The 21,375-nt window shown below is 41.8% G+C and overlaps 1 protein-coding gene across 3 annotated transcripts in view; it reads left to right on the top strand.

The window, feature by feature from the left end:
- LOC143296724 (dynein axonemal heavy chain 6-like) overlaps positions 1–21,375 on the top strand; it is a 147,432-nt gene that overhangs the window by 8,524 nt on the left and 117,533 nt on the right. For 2 of the 3 annotated variants that reach the window (XM_076608782.1, XM_076608781.1), the window contains exons 8-22: positions 743–858; positions 1,303–1,365; positions 2,077–2,332; positions 3,401–3,569; positions 5,314–5,513; positions 6,323–6,364; positions 10,524–10,576; positions 11,792–12,156; positions 13,170–13,320; positions 13,858–13,973; positions 14,873–15,105; positions 16,597–16,719; positions 18,082–18,255; positions 19,431–19,649; positions 21,066–21,352. In XM_076608782.1, the coding sequence (XP_076464897.1) occupies positions 743–858; positions 1,303–1,365; positions 2,077–2,332; positions 3,401–3,569; positions 5,314–5,513; positions 6,323–6,364; positions 10,524–10,576; positions 11,792–12,156; positions 13,170–13,320; positions 13,858–13,973; positions 14,873–15,105; positions 16,597–16,719; positions 18,082–18,255; positions 19,431–19,649; positions 21,066–21,352 (2,567 nt within the window). The remainder of the gene's footprint in view (positions 1–742; positions 859–1,302; positions 1,366–2,076; positions 2,333–3,400; positions 3,570–5,313; positions 5,514–6,322; positions 6,365–10,523; positions 10,577–11,791; positions 12,157–13,169; positions 13,321–13,857; positions 13,974–14,872; positions 15,106–16,596; positions 16,720–18,081; positions 18,256–19,430; positions 19,650–21,065; positions 21,353–21,375) is intronic. The other variant, XM_076608783.1, reaches the window with a different exon arrangement.

Here is a 21,375-nt window from a genome sequence, read left to right as displayed (position 1 = left end):
TTTGTGTGGGTGGGCGTGCAGTCATGTTTATGCTTGTGTGCGCAGGTGTGTGAAACCTGCTAAACCCAACCACACATTTCTGAACTCTGCACTACTCAGTTTGACCAGCGCAAGCTACATACTGATTAATGGTATAGGAAAAACTGGTCTTTGTGAAGCTGGCTTTGTTTACAGTTGGCAAGAAAGAGGTTCAGAGCGATGCTTGTGTATGTACAAAAAAGAAAAAGAAGAAAAAGCGAAAGGTGCGTGACGCTGCACCATGGTGACATGCCCTTCCCAAAGAAAGCAGCCCGAATTGCACACAGAGAAATCTGTTGTGACATAAAAAAAATTACTTAATACAATACAGAACAGCAGAACACAACAGAGAAGAACACAAGACAAGGCAACACAACACAACACACCACACCACACCACACCACACCACACGATAACACAACAGAACACAACACAGCACAACACCACACAACACAGCAAAGCACAGCTTAACACAGCACAGCACAAGCCAACCCAACACAAGCCAACACAACACAACATAGCACAGCACATCACAACACAGTGCAAAGCAGCACAGCACAGCTCAACAAAACACAACACAACACAGCACAGCGCTACCCAACATATCACTACACAATGCAACTCAACACAGCATTCTGGCTTTGCGTCGTTTTCATCTTTGAGCGGACCCTGCGCAGTCAGGTGTGCTGTGAGCCAAACTGAAGTGAGGCGAACTGTCTTGCAGTGTGACGAGAGATCCCATCACGATGACCAGACCTCAACCACCCCGGCACTGTGGTGGCTGTGGGAGCGACGCCTCTTCTACATGGTCTTTGAGTTCCCCGTGTTCGTCAAGTTCAGGTCAGCTTCGGTTTATATTGACAGTGATTAAGGATGATAATGATATTAAAGTAATGATAGTAATCAGCTCCTCCCATGAAACAGTACACATCGTGACATACAGTAGCACATAATGACTTACAAGAAAAGAGAAAAACATCCAAGATGATATTATAGATTGCAAATATGACTCATCAAAAAAGGTATGAAATATGCCTTACACCAACACACACAGACACACAGGTATACACATATAATGATAATGATACTACTATTACTACTACTAGTATCACTGATAGTAATAAAATAGGTATTTTTTTATAGCTTTTAATCTGAACAGACAAATTCAAAGCGATTTGTGACGTATGTTTTGTATTTATGTTATTGAAGTAAGTGAAGTTGGTGGAGGGTGAGTGTTTGTGGACTGCCAGCAATTGCTGCAGCTGTGTTCTGCCCTTATTGCAGGCTGTGGAAAGCTTTCCAGCTGTGGAGCTATCAGATCAGGCATCAGAAGAACTCCAGCAACAAGTGAGTCCTGTCTGATTGGTCTGTTGGTGTGTGTGTGTGTGTGTGTGTGTCTTTGTGTTTGTGTTTGGTTTTATGTATGTGTGCATGTGCGCGTGTGTGTGTGTGGACTGGCATGGGTGTGAGGGAGAGCTGGATGGGTAAGAACAGTTTGTGTGTATAGAAAGTGGAAAATGTATATTGAAAAAACAAAAAAAAAGAGAGAGTTTTTAAACCAGAGTTTCATCTATCTGATTACTTACAGATAAAGAAACACGGAAATATAACCACTGCTGTCCACTGGACAGTGAACAGTATGATACATTTGCACACGTTTGTCACAACATTTACGCAGGTCTTTCATCCCCGAAATCAGGGTATGGCTGCCTAAATTTCAGGATAAGAACAGTCAGACATGGAAAAGCCCACTCATAGATACGAGTGAATGTGGGAGTTGTAGCCCATCAATGCAGAAAGACACGCACACACACAAAAAATGCAGGTGTCGAGATGGCTGCCGGCAAAAGAGGGCGCTAGCCAGGGGGACAAAGGGGACGTTACCTACTTCCGGGAGGTTATTGGCCGTAGTACTTTCGTTTTCTCCGCATAGGCGGATAGTAGTTTACACAGGACAGGAATGTCAGACCCTTGCCGGAGTCTGCACTAGTTGGGTCACTGTAAGCATGTTATTTAAACATAATTTTAGATAGAAAATTTCCTATTTCTTTGTTCCAGAGCCATTTTGTACAAGACACTGTTTGTGGCCAATGAGGTCTTGCAAGGGGCACTGATCCACATCCAGAGTCTGTGCGAGGCCGCTAAAGGTGCTAGCAGTGATGGCAGCTTCATTTCATTGGTCGACCTTGACTCCACCAAAACCTTGACCCTGAGCGAGTTTCAGGCCAACCAGGATCGTCAGTGTGAGAAGGCCTTTGAGCAGCTGACTGCTCTGAGGGAGAAGATCATCGACATTGTGTGGGAATCATGTGCAGTGAGTCCTTCTGTTTCTTTTCTTGTTGTTATTGTGTGTGTTGATTTGTGTGTTCAATGTGGTCATGGTACAGTAGGAAATGCGGTCATGTCATTATGATTGTTTGCAAATTAAATGCTTCTCTTTGATCATGACCTTTGCAGTGTCTGGCTTAAGAGAAGTCCGTGAATAGTAAGAAATTATGTGTAGTGATAATCGTAGTTTATACAATACTGAAAGTCTGTGAACTCACAAATGCTACACAAGTGCCAAAGTTGGCCAATTTAGAATGTGTAATGAACATGAAAAGCAATGCAAAGTTTGTAACAATTTTTTCCAAATATTGATTCACCGAAGGACAATTTTTTGGACAGTTTGGTTGAGCTATTCTGGTCACTTGAGTGAAAAGTGAATGCCACACTTACAAGAAGTCACATTCCCTGACACAACATTTGGCAGTGCGTGTCTCTGCCACACACAGAGACATGGGGTGTGCAGAGTGCTCCCTACATACATATGTATAAATGTACAGGTATCTATGTTGTCCCCCCCCCCCCCCCCCAACATCTTGACACTACTATCTCAGTTTTTGACCCACCATGATTTCTCACTCATATTTCTTTCTGTCTGCCTCTCTCTCTCTCTCTCTGTTGGTGGAGTAGGACTGGCTCTCTTGAGGACTCAGTGAAAATAATGATCATGATGATGATAATATTGATAATTATAAAGATGATGGTAATAATACTGAGAATGATAATAATGATAATAAAAGTAATGATAATAATAAGGACACTACTACTACTGCCAGTAATAATAAATGTTGTTTTTTATCTTGCGCAGAGACAAATCAAAGTGATTTCACCCACCAGTCATTCACAAGCATGCACAACTGACTCAAGAGTGCTTGTCTGTTATCCTTGAAGATAAAGAAAATAATTTTTATTTTGTCTCAGAAAACACCCTTCTTATTCTTCTGCCAGTCCAAATAACTTCCTTCTTCCTCCTTCATACTCTTCACACACGATAACTTAACACGTTTGAACAAGAAACGCACAGTAAGTACCGGTAACAAGGCGTGCATGATCACAGACTGTGGCAGAGATGGAGGGGATAACCCAAGGAATCCGCGAGGACAGCGCCACCCGCAGAGTCACCATCCAGCCCCCGGCAGCCAGCAACACCATCATCCACAGAGGGCAGGCGCAGAAACAGGCCGCCGCCGCTGCTGATGCCAGAAAGAAAAAAGAGGAAAATCAGCGTTAGTATCTGAGTTAACCCTTACACCGTCAGCTATGCTCAAGCCGCTAACAGCTGCTAGCCAGCTAAGTCAGCTGCATAGTATAGCTGAAACCGGCTGTGCAGCAGAGCAGCCAGTGGGAATGTGGGGTACTTGTTTTATCACTGCGATGTGGCACGAACTCTTCTCCACTGTCACTGTTAACAGCAAAATCATTTTCTGCCAAATGACTTTTAGTTATACTTGCAGCTTGCTGTCCCATATAGCATGGTCTAAAGCGAGACTGCTGGTTGCAGTCTGAACTGGTTGAAGAACTCACCATAGTTGAAACGGTCACTCCAAACCGCACGAGAGTTGGTTCAACATTGAGATGGATGTTGCTGGTAAATGTGGCAGCAAATGCTGGCTGAGTTTGATGTTATTTATTGAAGAGTAGCACAAGTTTGTTAACTCTAATGCTCAAGTTACCAGCTGGCACCAGCAGCATTCTCCCTACAAGTCGCTGTGCAGTGACTGTGGCTTTCTCACCACAAGTTGCCGAGCAGCGACCAAAGGGTCAAAAAAAAAAGTTAAATGCCCCATAGCCTTTTATAGCCATCGGGGGTAGTGATATTCGTATCCACCAAGTCCAGGGCACCGCACAGGAAGGTGGTGTCCAGTTCTCTCCTTCTGCCACTTTAACCTTCCCCAACCGAAATCAGGTATCCATTTTCACTGGGGAGAAGTGAGGAAGATCAGAGTAAAGTGCCTTTCCCAAGGACGTTACACCATGCAGAATCCTCATCTCTGGATGAGAAGTCCAGCGCCTGACTGATTCTGCCACAGTGCCTCAATCAGACTGTGATTTATAAGGAAACAACAGAAGCTTTGATGTTATGATGCAGTGCAGGTCATTATTAGTGTGCAGTTTATGTGTTCTGATGTGATGCAGGTGTACAATTTTTTTAAATTTTATCAGATGTGTGTTTCTTTAGCAAGGTGTCAGATTTCTCATGATAAAAGGTATATATGATAGTCAGTCATGTCCGACTAAGACCATCAGAACAGCAGAGGAGGTAGCTGCTGTCCCAAATATCTGAGCAAGAATTTCGTTATAGTGGAGAGTGTCTTGCCCAAATTACATCCCCACTCTCTCGGCCAAGAGGGTTTTTAGGACAGTCGGCATTGGGAGTGTTCCCAAAGGCCAACCAGCCCACAAGGGTGTAGCACTAAGAGCCAATGCAATTTTGCCTCCTAGTTTGAGAGTCATAGTCCTTCACAAAAGACTAAGCTGTAAATGACTTCCCATTACAGTAGGGAAACCATAAATCATATAGCTCTCACTTTGCCCAAATGTAAGCTTATGTCAGTCTGTGATATAAGCTGAGCTTTGGGGATAAAAGGTGAACACCTTGCAAACAAAAAAGTTTCAAGAAGACAGACATCAACAGAGCTGACAAGGAAGCAGGCAACATAGCATGTGAAGAGAGTTCTCATGATGACGTCAGGGCCTCAACATCAGTATGTTTGTGAGCAATTTCTCAGGCTTTTCCAAGAACAAGCATTTGCTGTGTCTCTTTGAATTGCTATCTTTCTTCACTTTTGTATATCATTTTGTGTACCATGTACCATGCTGCACCTTTTGTGTTGTTAAATCAAGCTTAAAAATTGGGAGGGTGCACATTTAATCAGAATTGCCATGTTGGCAGTAAAATAGAGGTAATCATTTTGCCACAGCGCATTCTGGATTACCATCAGTTTAAAACTCTATCGCGCCCTTTTGCAGCGGGGAAACCCCTGTACGCTGAGATCGCCGAGTGGCGGAAGATCCTGGCTCGTTTGGCATGCTTCCTGCGCTCGGTTGACTACTCCCTGCAGGAACTGATGCGCCACCTGGTGTTCTCCTCCACACAGAGGCTGCTGGACCACCTGATCACCAGCTACCACGCCCACGAGGACGAAGATGCTGACCGCAGACATGCTGACGTAAGGGACAGGGCTGGGCAGGGATATTATATTAATCATAATTTTTATTATAATAGTGATGGTGATAATGATAACAATGATAGCAATATGCTAGTTTTTGCGGTGAGATGATATACCCAGTGGTTAAAGTCTTTGACTGTCTGTGGATACTAGGTTTGAATCCCTGTCATGGTGTCCAGTGGATTATGGGTAAATATTGTTCTCATCTCCCAGGTCAACAGATGTGAAAACCTGCAAGTGCCTTCACCGCCTTTGTGTGTGTATACACATGCAGAACGTCTAACGAGCATGTTAAAGATCCGATATTTCATGTTTGTGTTTGGTGGGTTATGGAACCAAGAACATACCCAGCATGCACATTGAGTATGGCTGCCTACATGGCAGGATAACAATGGTCATACACATGTGTGCCCATACATAGATATGAGTGAGCATGAACTGTGTGAGTTGCAGCCCGTGAATGCGCAGGAAGAAGAGGAATTCCATTCCTTTGTCACTTTTATTGAGGAATAGATCTCCATCACGTCACTTCTCTTATGACCATATGGGGGAAATGATATAATAGAAATATTGATTTTGAATTGAAGTATCATTGACTTCTTTTTTCTCTTTGAGAACATGAATGTTTTCAGCAGGAGTTTTGACAGGCTGAAAGAAAATTGATAATTTCATTCCCTCAGCCGTTCGCTTGCTTGTTGGTTTTTGATGTTACCCTGAAGATCATGATATCTCTAGTGAATGTGGCATAAGATCAGTTGACCTCTCACGTGTTGTTTACTCATTGTTTGCCTCACACCTGTCAACAACAGATAAAACACGTTTCGTTTGAGGATGACTCCAGCTCTGTGGTGGTGAGTTTCTGTACAGCAGTGGAGTAAAGACTGCAGATGAATGGCTCCTTCATTTCGCTTTGTTACTGATATGTATACGAACTAACATCTCCCTTGGTACTGCAAAATGACGTGTGAATCAGCTGAATGTAAACATATTAACTAACATATTTCAGTGTATTGCTTTGAATCAGTTGTTACAAAGATATACCAAGTAACAACTTCCAGTATATCGCTGCGAATCAGAAATATTTTAACTAATATCTCCCAAAATGCTGCTCTAAATGAGATGATCATGAATATGTATTAACACTGTTTATCACTCTGAATTAGAAATATGTTATTTAACATCTTCCAAAATATTGCAGTGAGTGAGATGATCGCGTAAATATTTACAAACATCTCCCAGCGTATCATTATGATAAGGATGTTGTGAATGAACTGAATTTTAATGTGTTTACTGATATCTCTCAATGTATCATTGCAAATTATCGGAATGTAAATATATTGACTAACAACTCCCAGTGTGTCGATGTGAATGATCTGATGTCAAGACATCAACTAACTTCCCCCAATGTATTGCTGTAAATAGTCTGAATGTAAACTAACATCCCCCTGTCTACTGTAGTGAATGAGTTGAATGTAAATGTAAAACTAATATCTTCCACTTTAATGTTATTTTGAGGGTAGTACTTTGTGAATGGGTTGAACCTACCTGTCTGGCCATTTATCCCATTCCTTTGTTTAACTTTCTGTGCCCACATGCTTTGTTTTTCATTCATGAATGTTGGTACTGAATTCCTTGTCAGTGGAAAAAGAATGACTGGTAAAACACCGATCCAAGAATTGGTATGGTTACACTTCAGTGAACAGTTATGCAGGTTCCCACATACTGGCATACATATATACACGTGCTCGCACACAGACACACACACACACACACACACACACACACACACACACACATATGCATGCATGCATGCATGCAAACATGCACACCTTATGCTACTTTATGGTGTCACCTTCAGCATCTAGAACAACAAATGTAGCAGCAGTAGCAGCTAAAAAAGAATAATAACAACAGTAATAACAAATCACTTAGATATACATGTCCTCCATTGCTTACGAGTACAGCCAGTACATTTCTTCAGCTGTGGCTGTGAAGAAAGATAGGTAACATAGGAGTAAATTCTTGCTCACTTGTTGAAAATTTGGACAACTTTTTGTTAGAGGGGTTTTGTTCATTTTCTGATTATGTCAAAGTGTTGTCATGACCAGATAGAGTGATGGCCTTGAGGTAACATGTCCGCCTAGGAAGCGAGAGAATCTGAGTGCGCTGGTTCGAATCACGGCTCAGCTGCCGATATTTTCTCCCCCTCCACTAGACCTTGAGTGGTGGTCTAGACGCTAGTCATTCGGTTGAGACGATGAACCGAGGTCCCGTGTGCAGCATGCACTTAGCGCACGTAAAAGAACCCATGGCAACAAAAGTGTTGTTCCTGGCAAAATTCTGTAGAAAAATCCACTTCGATAGAAAAAACAAATAAAAAACTGCACGCAGGAAAAAAAAAAAAAAAAAGGGTGTCGCTGTAGTATAGCGACACGCTCTCCCTGGGGAGAACAGCCCGAATTTCACACAGGGAAATCTGTTGTGATAAAAAGAAATCAAATACAAATACAAATACAAATCAGGAGGAAGCTCTTTTAAAGAATGGTGGCAGTTATCACTGTCATATCTCAGTATTTTTTTTTTCTAGCAGCTTCAGAACATGCTGTTACCACTCTCCCTCTTCACCATTCTATAAACAAATTAACAGTTATTGTGCCTCTTTTGTGGTCAGTGTAATGTGTGTGTGTGTGTGCGTGTGTGTGTGTGTGTGCGCGCGCGTGTGTGAGCGTGCGTGCGTGCGTGCATGGGTGGGTGCATGCATGCATGTGTGTATATGCATGTGAGCATATTGTTTGTGTGAGTGCGTGTGTGCGTGTGCATGTGCGTGCGTGAGTGTGTGTGTGTGTGTGTGTGTGTGTATGTGTGTGTGTGTGTGTGTGGATGCAGCTTAAGGTAGATATGAGAAACAAACCAACCACATTTAAGATTGTGACATACGAATGAATGTGATGCTGTTCATTTCCCAAGCTTACTCCTTTGTAGCCCTTCATTGCCTCCTCTCCTTCTGGCTTTCTCCCTACTGGAATTGTCTATGTCACTCTTTGATGAGAAATGGACACCTTGCAAGTGGTTCATGCTTCATACCAACCCTATGTCTCCTTATTGGAATTGTATTTGTCACTCTTTGATGAGAAATGGACACCTTGCAAGTGGTTCATGCTTCATACCAACCCTATGTCTCCTTATTGGAATTGTATTTGTCACTCTTTGATGAGAAATGGACACCTTGAAAGTGGTTCGTGCTTCATACCAACCCTATGTCTCCTTATTGGAATTGTATTGTCACTCTTTCATGAGAACTTAAAAGTGTTTTGTGCTCCATATGAACCCTATGTGTCCACATTGGAATTGTATTTGTTACAATTTGATGAGAAATGGAAACCTTGAATGTGTTTTGTGCTTCATACCAACATTGATGTTAACGTAATGTTAGTGAATATGATTATGATAATGATAAGGTTATTATGATGATAATGAAAAGAAGAATTAGGATACTACCACTGCTGTTCCTTATCCAACTGTTGCTGCTGCTACTGCTGCTGCTGCTACTACTACTACTAACGCTGTTACTGCTGCTGCTACTGGCTGTTGTTGCTGCCGCCACTACTACTGCTGCTGCTACAACTACTTCTACTACTACTACTGCTACTGCTGCTGCTGTTAAATTGTTCTCACACATAAACACCCTCTACCACACCATATTTGCTTGTTTAGATGTATAGTCTTAGTTTGTTTTGTCAAACTTCTGTAAAAATAAAAATCTGTTGACATTATTTCATTTTGTTCAAATTGATCAATAAACTCCAACTACTGTAAACATTAAATGGATCTGAGAATGGATCAAATGAATATATGACAATAATCATTTATCTCCATGTTCATGTCATGCCAAGTATACTGTTTGCTGTTAGCAGACTGAAAGCACATTGAGAGGAGAGCCCCACATAGTGTGCCAGAATGCACCATACTCCGCTTTCTGCAATACGAAAATTTGTTTGCAGTATATATATATATATATATATATATATATATATATGATAGTCGCGTCCGACTATGACCATCAGAACAGCAGAGGAGGCAACTGCTGTTGCGAATATTTGGGCTAGAATTTGATTATAGTGGAGAGTGTCTTGCCCAAGTACATACTCTCTCGGCCAAGAGGGTTTTAGGACAGTCAGCGTTGGGATGGTTCCCAAAGGCCAACTAGCCTACAAGGCTGCAGCACTAAGAGCCAGTGCAATTTTGCCTCCTATTTTGAGAGTCATAGTCCTTCACAAAAGACTAAGCTGTAAATGGTTTCCCATTGACTGGAGAAATATAAAGCACTTAAACAATGCACAAGAATTACAGTCATTCAGTATGTATACATAAAAGACATAAAGTGCTAAAATGGAAGTAAACCACACATTCAGTAATCACAGAGGATAGGCATAAAACATCAAGCTACTATTCTACATATTGAAATTATAATTCACAGCAGGCTGTTCGACAAGTACTTCAGTAAAGGTGTCATGATGAACGCATATATACACTAGCACACATTTTGTGGGGTCACATTAATTTCAGTTGATTAAGAGCTGAATTAGATTTGGAATAAAGCTGTATTCATTTCAGTTTGTTATGAAATTTAGAACACATAAGCTTCCACCTTCAGGTAGAAGTTGATAATAATCTGCAATAGTATGGCTGCTGTTGCTTGAAATGCATTTGCTCTGTACTCTGTACTTTTGTACTCTGACCTTGCACAGTCTACATAAGCTGCTCTGTTTCACACCCACAACCTTGCTGCATACATTCACGATCTTATTCAGCTAATAATAATTAACAAAAGAGAAAGTTAAGACAGATTTAGTAAAACATACAAAAAGTCCTTGATGCGCTTTAGCATCAACTGTGATGTTTTTAGGTTTTTTGCAGTACAGTAGATGTGAGATGCATTTTTTTGTGAATAAAATTTGTAAAAGAAGTAAAACCAGCTTCTGATCACATTTTGTATTGTATTCTTTACAGGATTCTCAGAGTGAAGCTAACAGTTCTCGAGCAAGCAGTTCCAGGATTCAACGGTAATGTTTGATTTTGTCATGGGCAACAACCCCCTCCACTAGACCTTGAGTGGTGGTCTAGACGCTAGTCATTCGGATGAGACGATAAACCGAGGTCCCGTGTGCAGCATGCACTTAGTGCACGTAAAAGAACACATGGCAACAAAAGTGTTGTTCCTGGCAAAATTCTGTAGAAAAATCCACTTCGATAGAAAAAACAAATAAAAAACTGCACGCAGGAAAAAATATATATAAAAAATGGGTGTCACTGTAGTATAGCGACATGCTCTCCCTGGGGAGAGCCGCCCGAATTTCACACAGAGAAGTCTGTTGTGATAAAAAGAAATCAAATACAAATACAAATCAGGAGGAAGGTGTGTGTGTATGTGTTTGTTTGTGTGTATTATATATGATGTAACACAGTCAGTTTTGATATCTGTTGTTGGGTTTGGATTCCTGTTTCTGCATGTCCTGCATTATCCAGTGAGGCCCTCAGACCTGAGATGCTCTGTCCATTTAAAAATCAAAACAAAAGGATAGATATATATGTCTGCATCATCATGTATGCATTTGTCATGTGTGATGCTATAAATAGAATTCAGTTTAATCACAGCTGTTTGTTCAGTCTTGGGTCTGATTTTTTTGTTTTTTTGTTTTTTTGTTTTTGCATGTGAGTCTTTTGATATGATGATAAAAAGAAACAACAACAAAACAACAATCAGTATGATGTAGATAAGAAACCAAACAAAACCCCCCCTTGACTGCTCTTTATTTCATTTGATGCTCTTTCTGTATCTCATACTTCACTTTTTTCTGTTATTTTTGTGTGACGTTTTGGGTTGTTGCCCCTTGTTATTTTTGTGTGACTTTTTGGGTTGTTGCCCCTTATTGTTATTTTTGTGTGGCTTTTTTGGTTGTTGCCCCTTGTTATTTTGTGTGGCTTTTTTGGTTGTTGCCCCTGGTTATTTTGTGTGGCTTTTTGGGTTGTTGCCCCTAGTTATTTTGTGTGGCTTTTTGGGTTGTTGTTTCTTTTCTTTCTTTTCTTGTTTGTTTGTTTGTTATTGTTGCTGTTGATGTTCTTTCTTCTGATGTTTAGACTGCATGTTCAGACTTCTATATATGTACTTGAATTGCATACTGATTAAAAATAAGAGAGAGAGAGAGAGAGAGAGAGAGAGAGAGAGAGAAGAACACCTTTAATCCTAATGCCTGTTTCTGCCCTCCGCAACATTCCAGAAGAGTCGCTCGCGCCGACACAGACGAACTCAGCTTCCTGTCCAGTGCCCCGGGCAGGAAGAAGAAAAAAGAGGCGACGCCCATTGGCTACGTCATCCCTCACTACGACTTCGACAAGGTCGAGGAGGTCGAAGGTCCTCCGGACATCGATGAGATTCTAGACGAGATCCGTCAGCGTGATGTGGTGGAGGATGTGATTTCTCCCGTGTTCTTCGTGGACCTTGTGCTGAATGTGCCGTCACCAGCGAGAACCGGGTCGTCCAAGTCTAGGGACGGCCGTCGGGAGTCGAAAGCGAAGTGGCCTGGGAATGCTACCGGGGTATCGCCCAAGAAGGGTGTCACCTTCCAGGAACTGTCTGAATCGGGTGAGAGGGGAACGAGTGGGATTTGTGTGTGTGTGTGTGTGTGTGTGTGTGTGTGTGCGCACAGATTTGTGTTTTTGGTGGTGTGTGTGCGTGTGTGTGTATGTCTATTTTGCTGGGTGTGCTTGGCTGTTTATATCAGTTTAACTGCAGTTTGAAACTAATCAAAGAAATCAGTGACATTAAGTTTCCTTAACTTCCTTAGCTTCTCCATTGTTTGCCTTCATAGTTTCACCAGAGTATGTGTTGTTTATTTTCTTGACAGTGAAGAGGAGATATATCATAATATATCATAACTCATAGTCAAACTGCATTTGAACGTTATTTGATAGAATGTTACAGTCCCACATTGATGGAGTCTCCTGTCGGTCCGACGGATGAGTAGGCAGGCAGGCTTATCTGTTGGTGTGTGTCCTCATATGGGAGAAGAGGCCGATTCTGGATGCGCGGCACTTCCCACAGGTGTTGCAAGGGAAAATGTCTCCAGAAGTTGAACCCTGCTTCCTTCACTCACGCTTCTCCTTAATGGCCAGCGTTCTCTTGTTTTCAAACGTCTTTATGCCACTAGAGCATAGCATCCTCCAGCGACAGTGGTCAAGGGCATCAGTTTCCCAGGAAGCGATGTCTATATCACAGGCTTTGAGGTTTGTCTTCAAGGTGTCCTTGAAGCGCTTGCAGGGTCTTCCACGTTCACGGTGGCCTTCCTTCAGCTGGCCATACAAAAGCATCTTCGGGATCCTGCTGTCTGTCATGCGGACAACGTGTCCTGTCCAGTGTAGCTTGCACTGGATCAGCAGGCTTTCGATGCTGGGCAGGCCACTTCTCTCTAGGACCTGGAGGTTGGAGACCCTGTCTTGCCACTTTATGCCGAGGATCTTTCGTAGGCATCTCTGGTGAAACTGCTCAAGTTGTCGAATGTGACGGCAATACGTCATCCATGTAGCAAGGGCTATGCCCCTGAGCTGACACAAAGTCCCACATTGAGGTAAGTATTTTTACCCTATGTTTCTTTCCAGAGAGTGAAAGTGGCAGTTACTCTCAAGATGAGGACAGCGAGGATGAAGGGATGCAGACATTGTCTGAAGAAGAGGAAGATGATGAGGATGAAAGCCACACCACTGCTGGAGCCAGCACTGGCTATGCATACTCTCACAGCATGCCCAAGAGGTCACAGCCTTTAATAATCCCCTTAGATACATGCTTTATTTAGTGATTTTGCTCATTGAAGTGGTTATCCAAAAAATGGAAAGATTCCTTTTTCTTTAGCATCATTACAAAATTCTCTGACACTCACCAGGTTAAATAAAGTATTTGAAAAGGGGTAAGGAATTTGACTTTTTTTCTTAAAAAAAAAAAGAAAAAGAAAAAAGAAGTGAAATGTATTGAATAAAGTAATGAGAAAGGAACAACAAAATCCCTACTGGTTCAGATATTTTTGGTCTTTATTGCTGGTTTCTGTATGTGAGGCTCAGTTTTGCTGTTTTTGTAAAAGAAAATAATAATGATAAAAGATAACAAAAAAAAAAGAAGAAGAGAAAACTGACGACAAAGAACAGCACGAACTAGATTCTGAGTGTTAATTTTCCCCCTGCTCTTTTCAGCCCTTATAAAGTCCTGCACGGTTGGCTGGGCTATAAGCAACAGTGATGAATAAATAAATAGATAAAATTCCCATCAATCTGTTATGACTGTTCCCCTGTGCAGTCAGGACAAGGGGGAGAGAAGCCACACGTCCAAGTCGTTCATCAGCCTTTCACCGTCCTCCCAGGAGTTTGACCACAGCGTTCATCACATGGTCGGCATCTTTGAGGACACTGTCTGTGAGTTCGCTTGACACTGAAAGTGAATATCAGTGGCAAATGATAATCGTAGTATACTATCAATGTAACTGATGCTTTTCCTGTTGCATTGGTTGAAGTGTTTTTCTTGAGTTAAAAAAAAAGTTATATGATGCAATGGAATGCAGTACAATGCAGTAATGCAACAGAACACAACACAATGCAATGCAACACAACACAACACAGCACAACACAATGCAACGCAACGCAACGCAGCGCAACACAATGCAACAAAACACATCACAACACAGTATCACTTTATTAATCCTTTGCAAGGGAAATTTTAGTGTCTGCTGTGACTGTCAACAAGAATTGAATAAATGCGATGATAAGAACATACAGGGTGATAATAACAGTGATGATAATTGTATATGTGTGCTTGAAAAAAAGTAATAATAGTTGATAACAGTAATGATGATTTTGCATGTGTACATATTTCTGCAGCGTTCAATTTTCTAAAATAAAGGCAAATGTGATAAAGGCCAGGTAAAATTCGGCAACAGACTTTTTAGGAGATCATTCGTTTGTGTGTCGGCTAGTTGGGGAATTTCTTCCTCTTTTCTTTTCACACATTGAATATATATTTTGTATTCTTTTATACACGTGCATTTGTGATACGTTGCCTTTATTACCAAGAAAGCATTTTTGAAAAGAATCTGGTTGTGCGTATGTCTACCATGTCCATATATAACTATTATATCACTTGTGCAGCTATGTGGCTGGTACATGTGTATGTGTGTGTGTGTGTGTGTGCGCATACTCGCATGCGTTTGTATGTATGAGTGTGTGTGTGTTTGTGTGTGTGTGCATGTGCATGCGTATGTGTAGACATGCACTTATATGTGCACATATTTATAGATGTGTATGTGTGTACCACACAGCCAAGTTTGTTCCCATGCTGAGGGAGCCTCGTCTGGCGGTGTTCTACTCCCCGCCGAAGCACGACCTGCGCCTGAACTTTGACGAAGAGGAGGAGGCGGAGAGGAGGGGGATGCAGAAACCATGGCCCGACCTTGAACTCATTTTGCACGATGACCCCGAGTACCAGCGACTGCTGACAGGCATCCAGTCCTACATCGACATGGAGATGGAACTGTTGAACCAGTACATCACGGTGCAGTGGCTTGGGTTTTCTTTTTTTTCGTCTTTTTTTTTTTTATACAGTAGCGGATGTTGTTTTCTGAGTAGTGACATCATCTTCGGAAAACTGGATTGGAATCTGCCTTGTTTTCACCTGCTTGTTGACTTAGCTCTGTTACTCCATTTGTCTGCTCTGTTGTCTGGTGCTTTCTTGTTGTTTCTTTTTGCTCTTTTTTTGACTCACTTGTTTTATTTATTTTGCAAACGTTTTGGTGCAGCTGTAATTAAGGGAAATTACTCTGTAATTAATGCTAGGGGACTTAATTTGCTTTAAACTGATCTTTCTCATCTTAAACATTACATTTTGAAATTATACTCAATACATAAAAAGCTTGGATTTTTTTAAAAGTGTATCACAAGTGAATCTTGAAGGCCTTGCCTCTCTTGTTTTTGTATACAATTTTACAGCCTTCAGTTGAATGTATACTGTTGTAAGGCCCCAGTTCATTAGTTTGTTCAATCAGAATCTAGTCTGCTAGCCCTGCTTTTCAGTCCCATCTGCCATTTTGCTTTGTGTTCTGCTTTTGAAAAACAGTCAGTTCACTTCTGATTTCTCTACTTTCACACCATGAATTAACCTATCCCCATCCCAGACACTGCTCATTTTTCATGGCCTGAGGGCAAACTGTGATCGTGTTCAGTTGAAATTTTGTGCAGTATGCAATTCGATTTCAGTTTGATTCGATGGTGAACATGAACCATGTCGATTCAAACAGTGTTAAGACTTGCTGTGCAGTTGTGAACGTTTACTGTGATCAGTGATGTCATGTGTTGAGTTTGTTGTGTCAGGTGGCCCCACATGGTGGTCAGAATTTAGTTTTCAGACACAGATAGAGCACATACAGCATATAAAATGTAAGGGTCAGATTTGAATAAAAAGATAGTGCCTTTTAGGCCAAAAATTATGCTAATCATTTTTTAGTACAGTTGAAAAGAAAGGTGTCTGTTTTCATTTATTCAGAGCTGACAGTTACAAACAGAAAATTGTGTGTATGTGTGGGCACGTGCAGGTGCATGCATATGTACATGCACGCATATGTGTATGTGTTTTTCGTATGTGTGTGCTTGAGTGTATGCATATGATCGTGTGTGTGTGTGTGTGTGTGTGTGTGTGTGTGTGTGCGTGTGTGTGTGTGTGAGTGTGTGTGTGCGTGTGCATGCATATGTGCATGTGTACATGCCAGCATGCATACTCACAACACAAAACACACAGTCATCGTTGTGTGCACACATTGTGTGTGTGTGTATGTGTGCATGCATATGTGTGTGTATGTGTGCATGCATGTGTGTGTGTGTGTGTGTGCACATGCATGTGTGTGTGTGTGTGTGTGTGTGTGTGTGTGTGTGTGTACATGCATGTGTGTGTGTGTGTCTGTGTGTGTCTGTGTGTGTGTGTCTGTGTGTGTGTGTGTGAAAAAGCGTGACTGAGGACTGATGCCTGTGTGTGTGTGTGTGGTGCTGACAGAACTACCACCAGTTCTGCCTGATGGTGGACCAGTGTCGTCAGATGAAGGTCGAGGAGTCCATGGCCAAACGGGCGTGGAACACTGACGACTTCAACCAGGTCCTCGCCACACACACCGAAATGGTCAGTGGTCACACACACACACAGCTCTGTTGTGGTGTTCTCCATTGCTTTGTATAAATGTCTAAACTTGCTGTTTACAGCTGTTTCATATGAACTTCTAAATGTGTTGTTTACAGCTGCATCTAAGTGTGTTGTTCACAGCTGCATCTAAATGTGTTGTTCACAGCTGTGGATTGTCAGTAGTCACACACAGAGCTGTGTTGTGTTGTTTTCCATTGCTGCGTATAAATGATAAAACATGCTGTTTACAGCTGTTTCCTATGAACTTCTGAATGTGTTGTTGACAGGCTGTGAATGGTCTGTAGCCTCTTCTTCTTCTTCTTCTGCGTTCACTCGTATGCACACGAGTGGGCTTTTACGTGTATGACTGTTTTTACCCCGCCATGTAGGCAGCCATACTCCGTTTTCGGGGGTGTGCATGCTGGGTATGTTCTTGCTTCCATAACCCACCGAACGCTGACATGGATTACAGGATCTTTAACATGCGTATTTGATCTTCTGCTTGCATATACACACGAAGGGGGTTCAGGCACTAGCAGGTCTGCATATATGTTGACCTGGGAGATCGTAAAAATCTCCACCCTTTACCCACCAGGTGCCGTCACCGTGATTCGAACCCAGGACCCTCAGATTGACAGTCCAATGCTTTAACCACTCGGCTATTGCGCCCGTCGGTCTGTAGCCAAACACTGAGCCGATGGTGTGCAACAGCCAGGTGTTTGTAACAGTGTTGGACTTTCAGTGTTCTGTTTCCAGCTGCATTGTACAAATGTCTTATATTTACAGCTGTATTGTATGATCATCCAAATGTTTTTTTTGTTCACATATGCAATGTATGAACATCCAAATGTATTCTGGACAGCTTTACTGTATGAAAATCTGAATGTTTTGTTCATAGCTTTGTTTTGTGGACGTATAAATGTGTTGCTCACAGCTGCAAATGTCTGAATGTGTTGTTTACAGCTGTATTGCATGAACGTCTGAATTTTTTTCACAGCTGCATTGTATGAACATCTAAATGGGTTGTTTACAGTTGTGTTATATGCATGCCTATGCCTGACAGCTGCGTTATATGGATGTCTAAATGTGTTGTTCACAGGTATGTTGTATGAATGTCTTAATGTGTTGTTCGCAGCTGTGTTGTATAAATATCTAAATGAGTTGTCTTACAGCCGAGTTTTATACGATCATCTGAACGTTTTTGTTCACAGCTGCATCTAATGTGTTGTTGACAGCTAAGTTTTATACGATCATCTAAACGTTTTTGTTCACAGCTGCATCTAATGTGTTGTTGACAGCTGCATCTAATGTGTTGTTGATCTAATGTGTTGTTGACAGCTGCATCTAATGTGTTGTTGACAGCTGCGTCGTATGAACGTGATGGTGATGGAGCATCGTGTGGCCATGGTTCACGTCAGGGCCAAGGACTTTTGTGATGCTTCCACCCCCTTTCCGGACAAGATTGTGTCAGATGTGCACCAGAGGCTGCCGGTCTTGGCCAACAAACGCAATGATGACCTGCTGACCATTATCAAGGTGTGTCACAGATTTCATTGATTGTGTTGCTTTTAGGTTGATTTTGTTGCAGTTCTGCAGAGGTGCATGGGAATGTTTATGTGTGTTTGTGTGTGTGTGTGTGTGTGTGTGTGTGTGTGTGTGTGTGAGTGGTGCATGTGTGTGTGAGTGTGTGTATGTGCGTAGGTGTGTGAGTGTGTGTGTGTGTACGTGTGTATGCGTGTGAACCCATGCGTAAACCTTTTTAAAAGAATATTAGTGCCAACAATCCTTATTGTTTATTGTATATGTTAGAAAAATGAAACTTTACATTTAATACTGAATTTCTATAAAAATGGACATGTACATAAATACAAGCGAATGTGGGAGTGACAGTACTGTTGCCGTCTTTGTTTTTGCCCTTTTTTTTTATCTTCCCTCACTATTGTCTGCTTTTTCTTCTTTACCCGTCCATTTGTGCTTGCTTTTTTTCTTCCAGCAAGCTTTGACACTTTTCTCTCTTTTCCATGGTCTATTATGTACCATCTGTGCTGTTTTGACCTGGTGATCAGATACTGTAAACACTGGCATGGGCGTTAGCTGTCCATACGACACTGTTACTTGCACATATGGCCATTCTAAAGAAAAAAATGTGTGTGTGTGGCTTTGATGTATTGTTTGACCTTTTTTTTTTTCAAGTTGTTTTGTAATCTGGGGATGATAGATGAAGTGGAAAGACCTTCATCCTCAGCACAGCCTGGTCTTGTTAGCCTTGAGGAGCTTAATGATTAGGATGTCTCCAACTGTGCTTTTTGTGGATGTGTGTTTATTTCATTTACATGTGACAGAGCACTGTGTCAGGGTTTTTTTATTTAGTTGAGCAGTCCTGATCTGGACCTGTGCAGTCGGCTGTACTAAAAGCAGTAATGTCACCACAAGCAATTGTTCTTCTTCTTTACCCCTTCAGTGCTGCAGTAAATAACCCATTTTGTTCTTTTTAGTAACATCATGAAACAGTGCATGTGTATCTCTGTATCAGTGTGCACAATGTACAGTGACTGTGTATCTCAGTGTGAACAATTTACAGTGAATGTGTATATCTCAACAGCAGAATGTGTATAGCTCAACAGCAGTATGAACAATGTAAAATGCATGTATATCTCTGTATCATTGTCCAAATCTAAAGAGCATGTGCCTGTTGTCTGTGCGTTGCTTAGGGAGCCTCCCAGCGCCTGGACAAGTTCCCCAGCACGGTGGAGGAGTTTGTGGAGCACCTGTCCTTCCTGGGCCGCATGTCCACAGAGCTGCCGGCCCTGGAGAAGGAGTACAACATCGTCAACAAGATGTTCACCATCGCCCGCGACTATAACATCAACGTCCACCCAGAGGAGCTGGCTCTGTACAAGACTCTGGCCCCCAGCTTCCAGCACCTCAAGGTATGCAGTGTCTTGATAATAACAGTGTTGTTGTTGTAAGGTACGTTTATTAAATACATATACAGAAGTAACACTAGCTGGACTTTAAAAACACTTTATTCTATTCAGCTATATATAGTTGGCTATACAAAACTCTGGCCACCAGTTTCCAGAACCACAAGGTCTACAGTGTCTTAATGATAGGAAGGGTGTGCAGCCCGCTTTCATGATGGACTTTTTGTTGTTCACAGAGCAAGAAGTAGGTCATATGACGACATGGGCAGCCCACCAATGTAACTGGCTTCTCCTAGTGTGCATTGCTTTTGTTCGGACAACTTTTCAGCAGAGTTTATAAATGCATCAATTCAAATTTGTAACGGCAGATGCATGACAAGAAACATGCTGAAAGTAAACATAGAAGACTAAAGCAAATAATGGGTGTAATTATAAAACCAAATATATCTTGTAAACTTGCATAAATAGTTCAGGATTATGTTAAAAAAACCCAGTGATTTCCATGACAAAATTTTAGCCTTTTGGTGACTTGGTAAAAAAGGAAATGGAGACGTGCATGCGCACATGATTCTCGCTAAAAATAACTAGGGAACCCTGACGAAAATCCAACGAAAGTGGGCCTCCCTAATGTTGTTGTAAGGTTTGTTCATTACATATACAGAAAAAAGAATGGACTTTTAAACACTTTTATTCTAATAGGTTACAGACTACAGTACAGATAGGTCATTACACACAAAGAGAGTCAATGTTTTTTTGTTTTTTTTTTTAAGTTTTCTTGTTTGTTTTTTTTTTAAGTCTCAGAGTCTTTTTATAGCAATCCAGGCTGTGGGATTTATATCCTCTCTGTCTGGAGCTTGGCATAGGAAGGTGGGGTCCAGATCTCTCCTTCTGCTGTAGTGAATGTCTTCATCTGAAATCAGGTATCCATTCACACCTGGGTTAGAGTGAGGAAAATCAGAGTAAAGTTCCATTCCCAGGGACGCTTACAACATACTGAAACAGGGTTTCAGTCCCTGAAGACTGGTTCAGAAGTTCAACACTTCAATGATTCTGCCATGTCGCCTCCATTTTGCATTTTAGAAATAGCCAAATGAAAAAAACAGAATATAATTACATGCAGATTAAAAGATGCTTTAAAAAAAAATACAACTCAGAATGTTGTTTTCTTGTAGTTAAAGAAGTGCCTTCGTTTAATACGTTTTCTGTTGTCAAGAAGGCACAGTGATATGTAGAGTGGATCAAGTCTCTTAATAAATGAGCAGAGTAAGAGCTCATTTTGGAACATGGGAGCATGGTAAAACTTTGTGTCGTTCTGTGAAGGTAATGTATATGCTTTTTGATCTTGTTGCCATTTCTTTTTTTTTAATACTTTTTAAAAATTTGTGAACCTCGTACCCTTCACCCACCCACCTCCCCACACAGTCCACCATCCTGTACTGCGAGGCCAAGAAGGACGACAACATCCGCAAGTTCTCCTCTCACCTGGACACGCTCATCTACAACATCCGCACCAAGCTGATGGAGCTGAAGAGCAAGGTGCAGGACCCGGACCTGCTGCATGAGGAGACCATGGCCGTGTCCGCCCTCGACACCATCCAGACCCTACAGGAGGAGGTGCAGAGTCTCTCCGTGCGCGCCCGCAGCTACGGCAGCTACCAGGAGAGGTTCGGCAGCTCCCTCTCCAACACCAAGAGGGGGTTCTACCCTGAGTGAGTTGAGTTGCCTGGGGGGT

The sequence above is a fragment of the Babylonia areolata genome, chromosome 21 (genome assembly GCF_041734735.1).
Source record: "Babylonia areolata isolate BAREFJ2019XMU chromosome 21, ASM4173473v1, whole genome shotgun sequence".
In the NCBI taxonomy this organism is placed as follows: Eukaryota; Metazoa; Mollusca; class Gastropoda; order Neogastropoda; family Buccinidae; genus Babylonia; species Babylonia areolata.
Note: the sequence above shows the minus strand (reverse complement) of the source record. Positions and strands in the feature narration are given on the sequence as shown.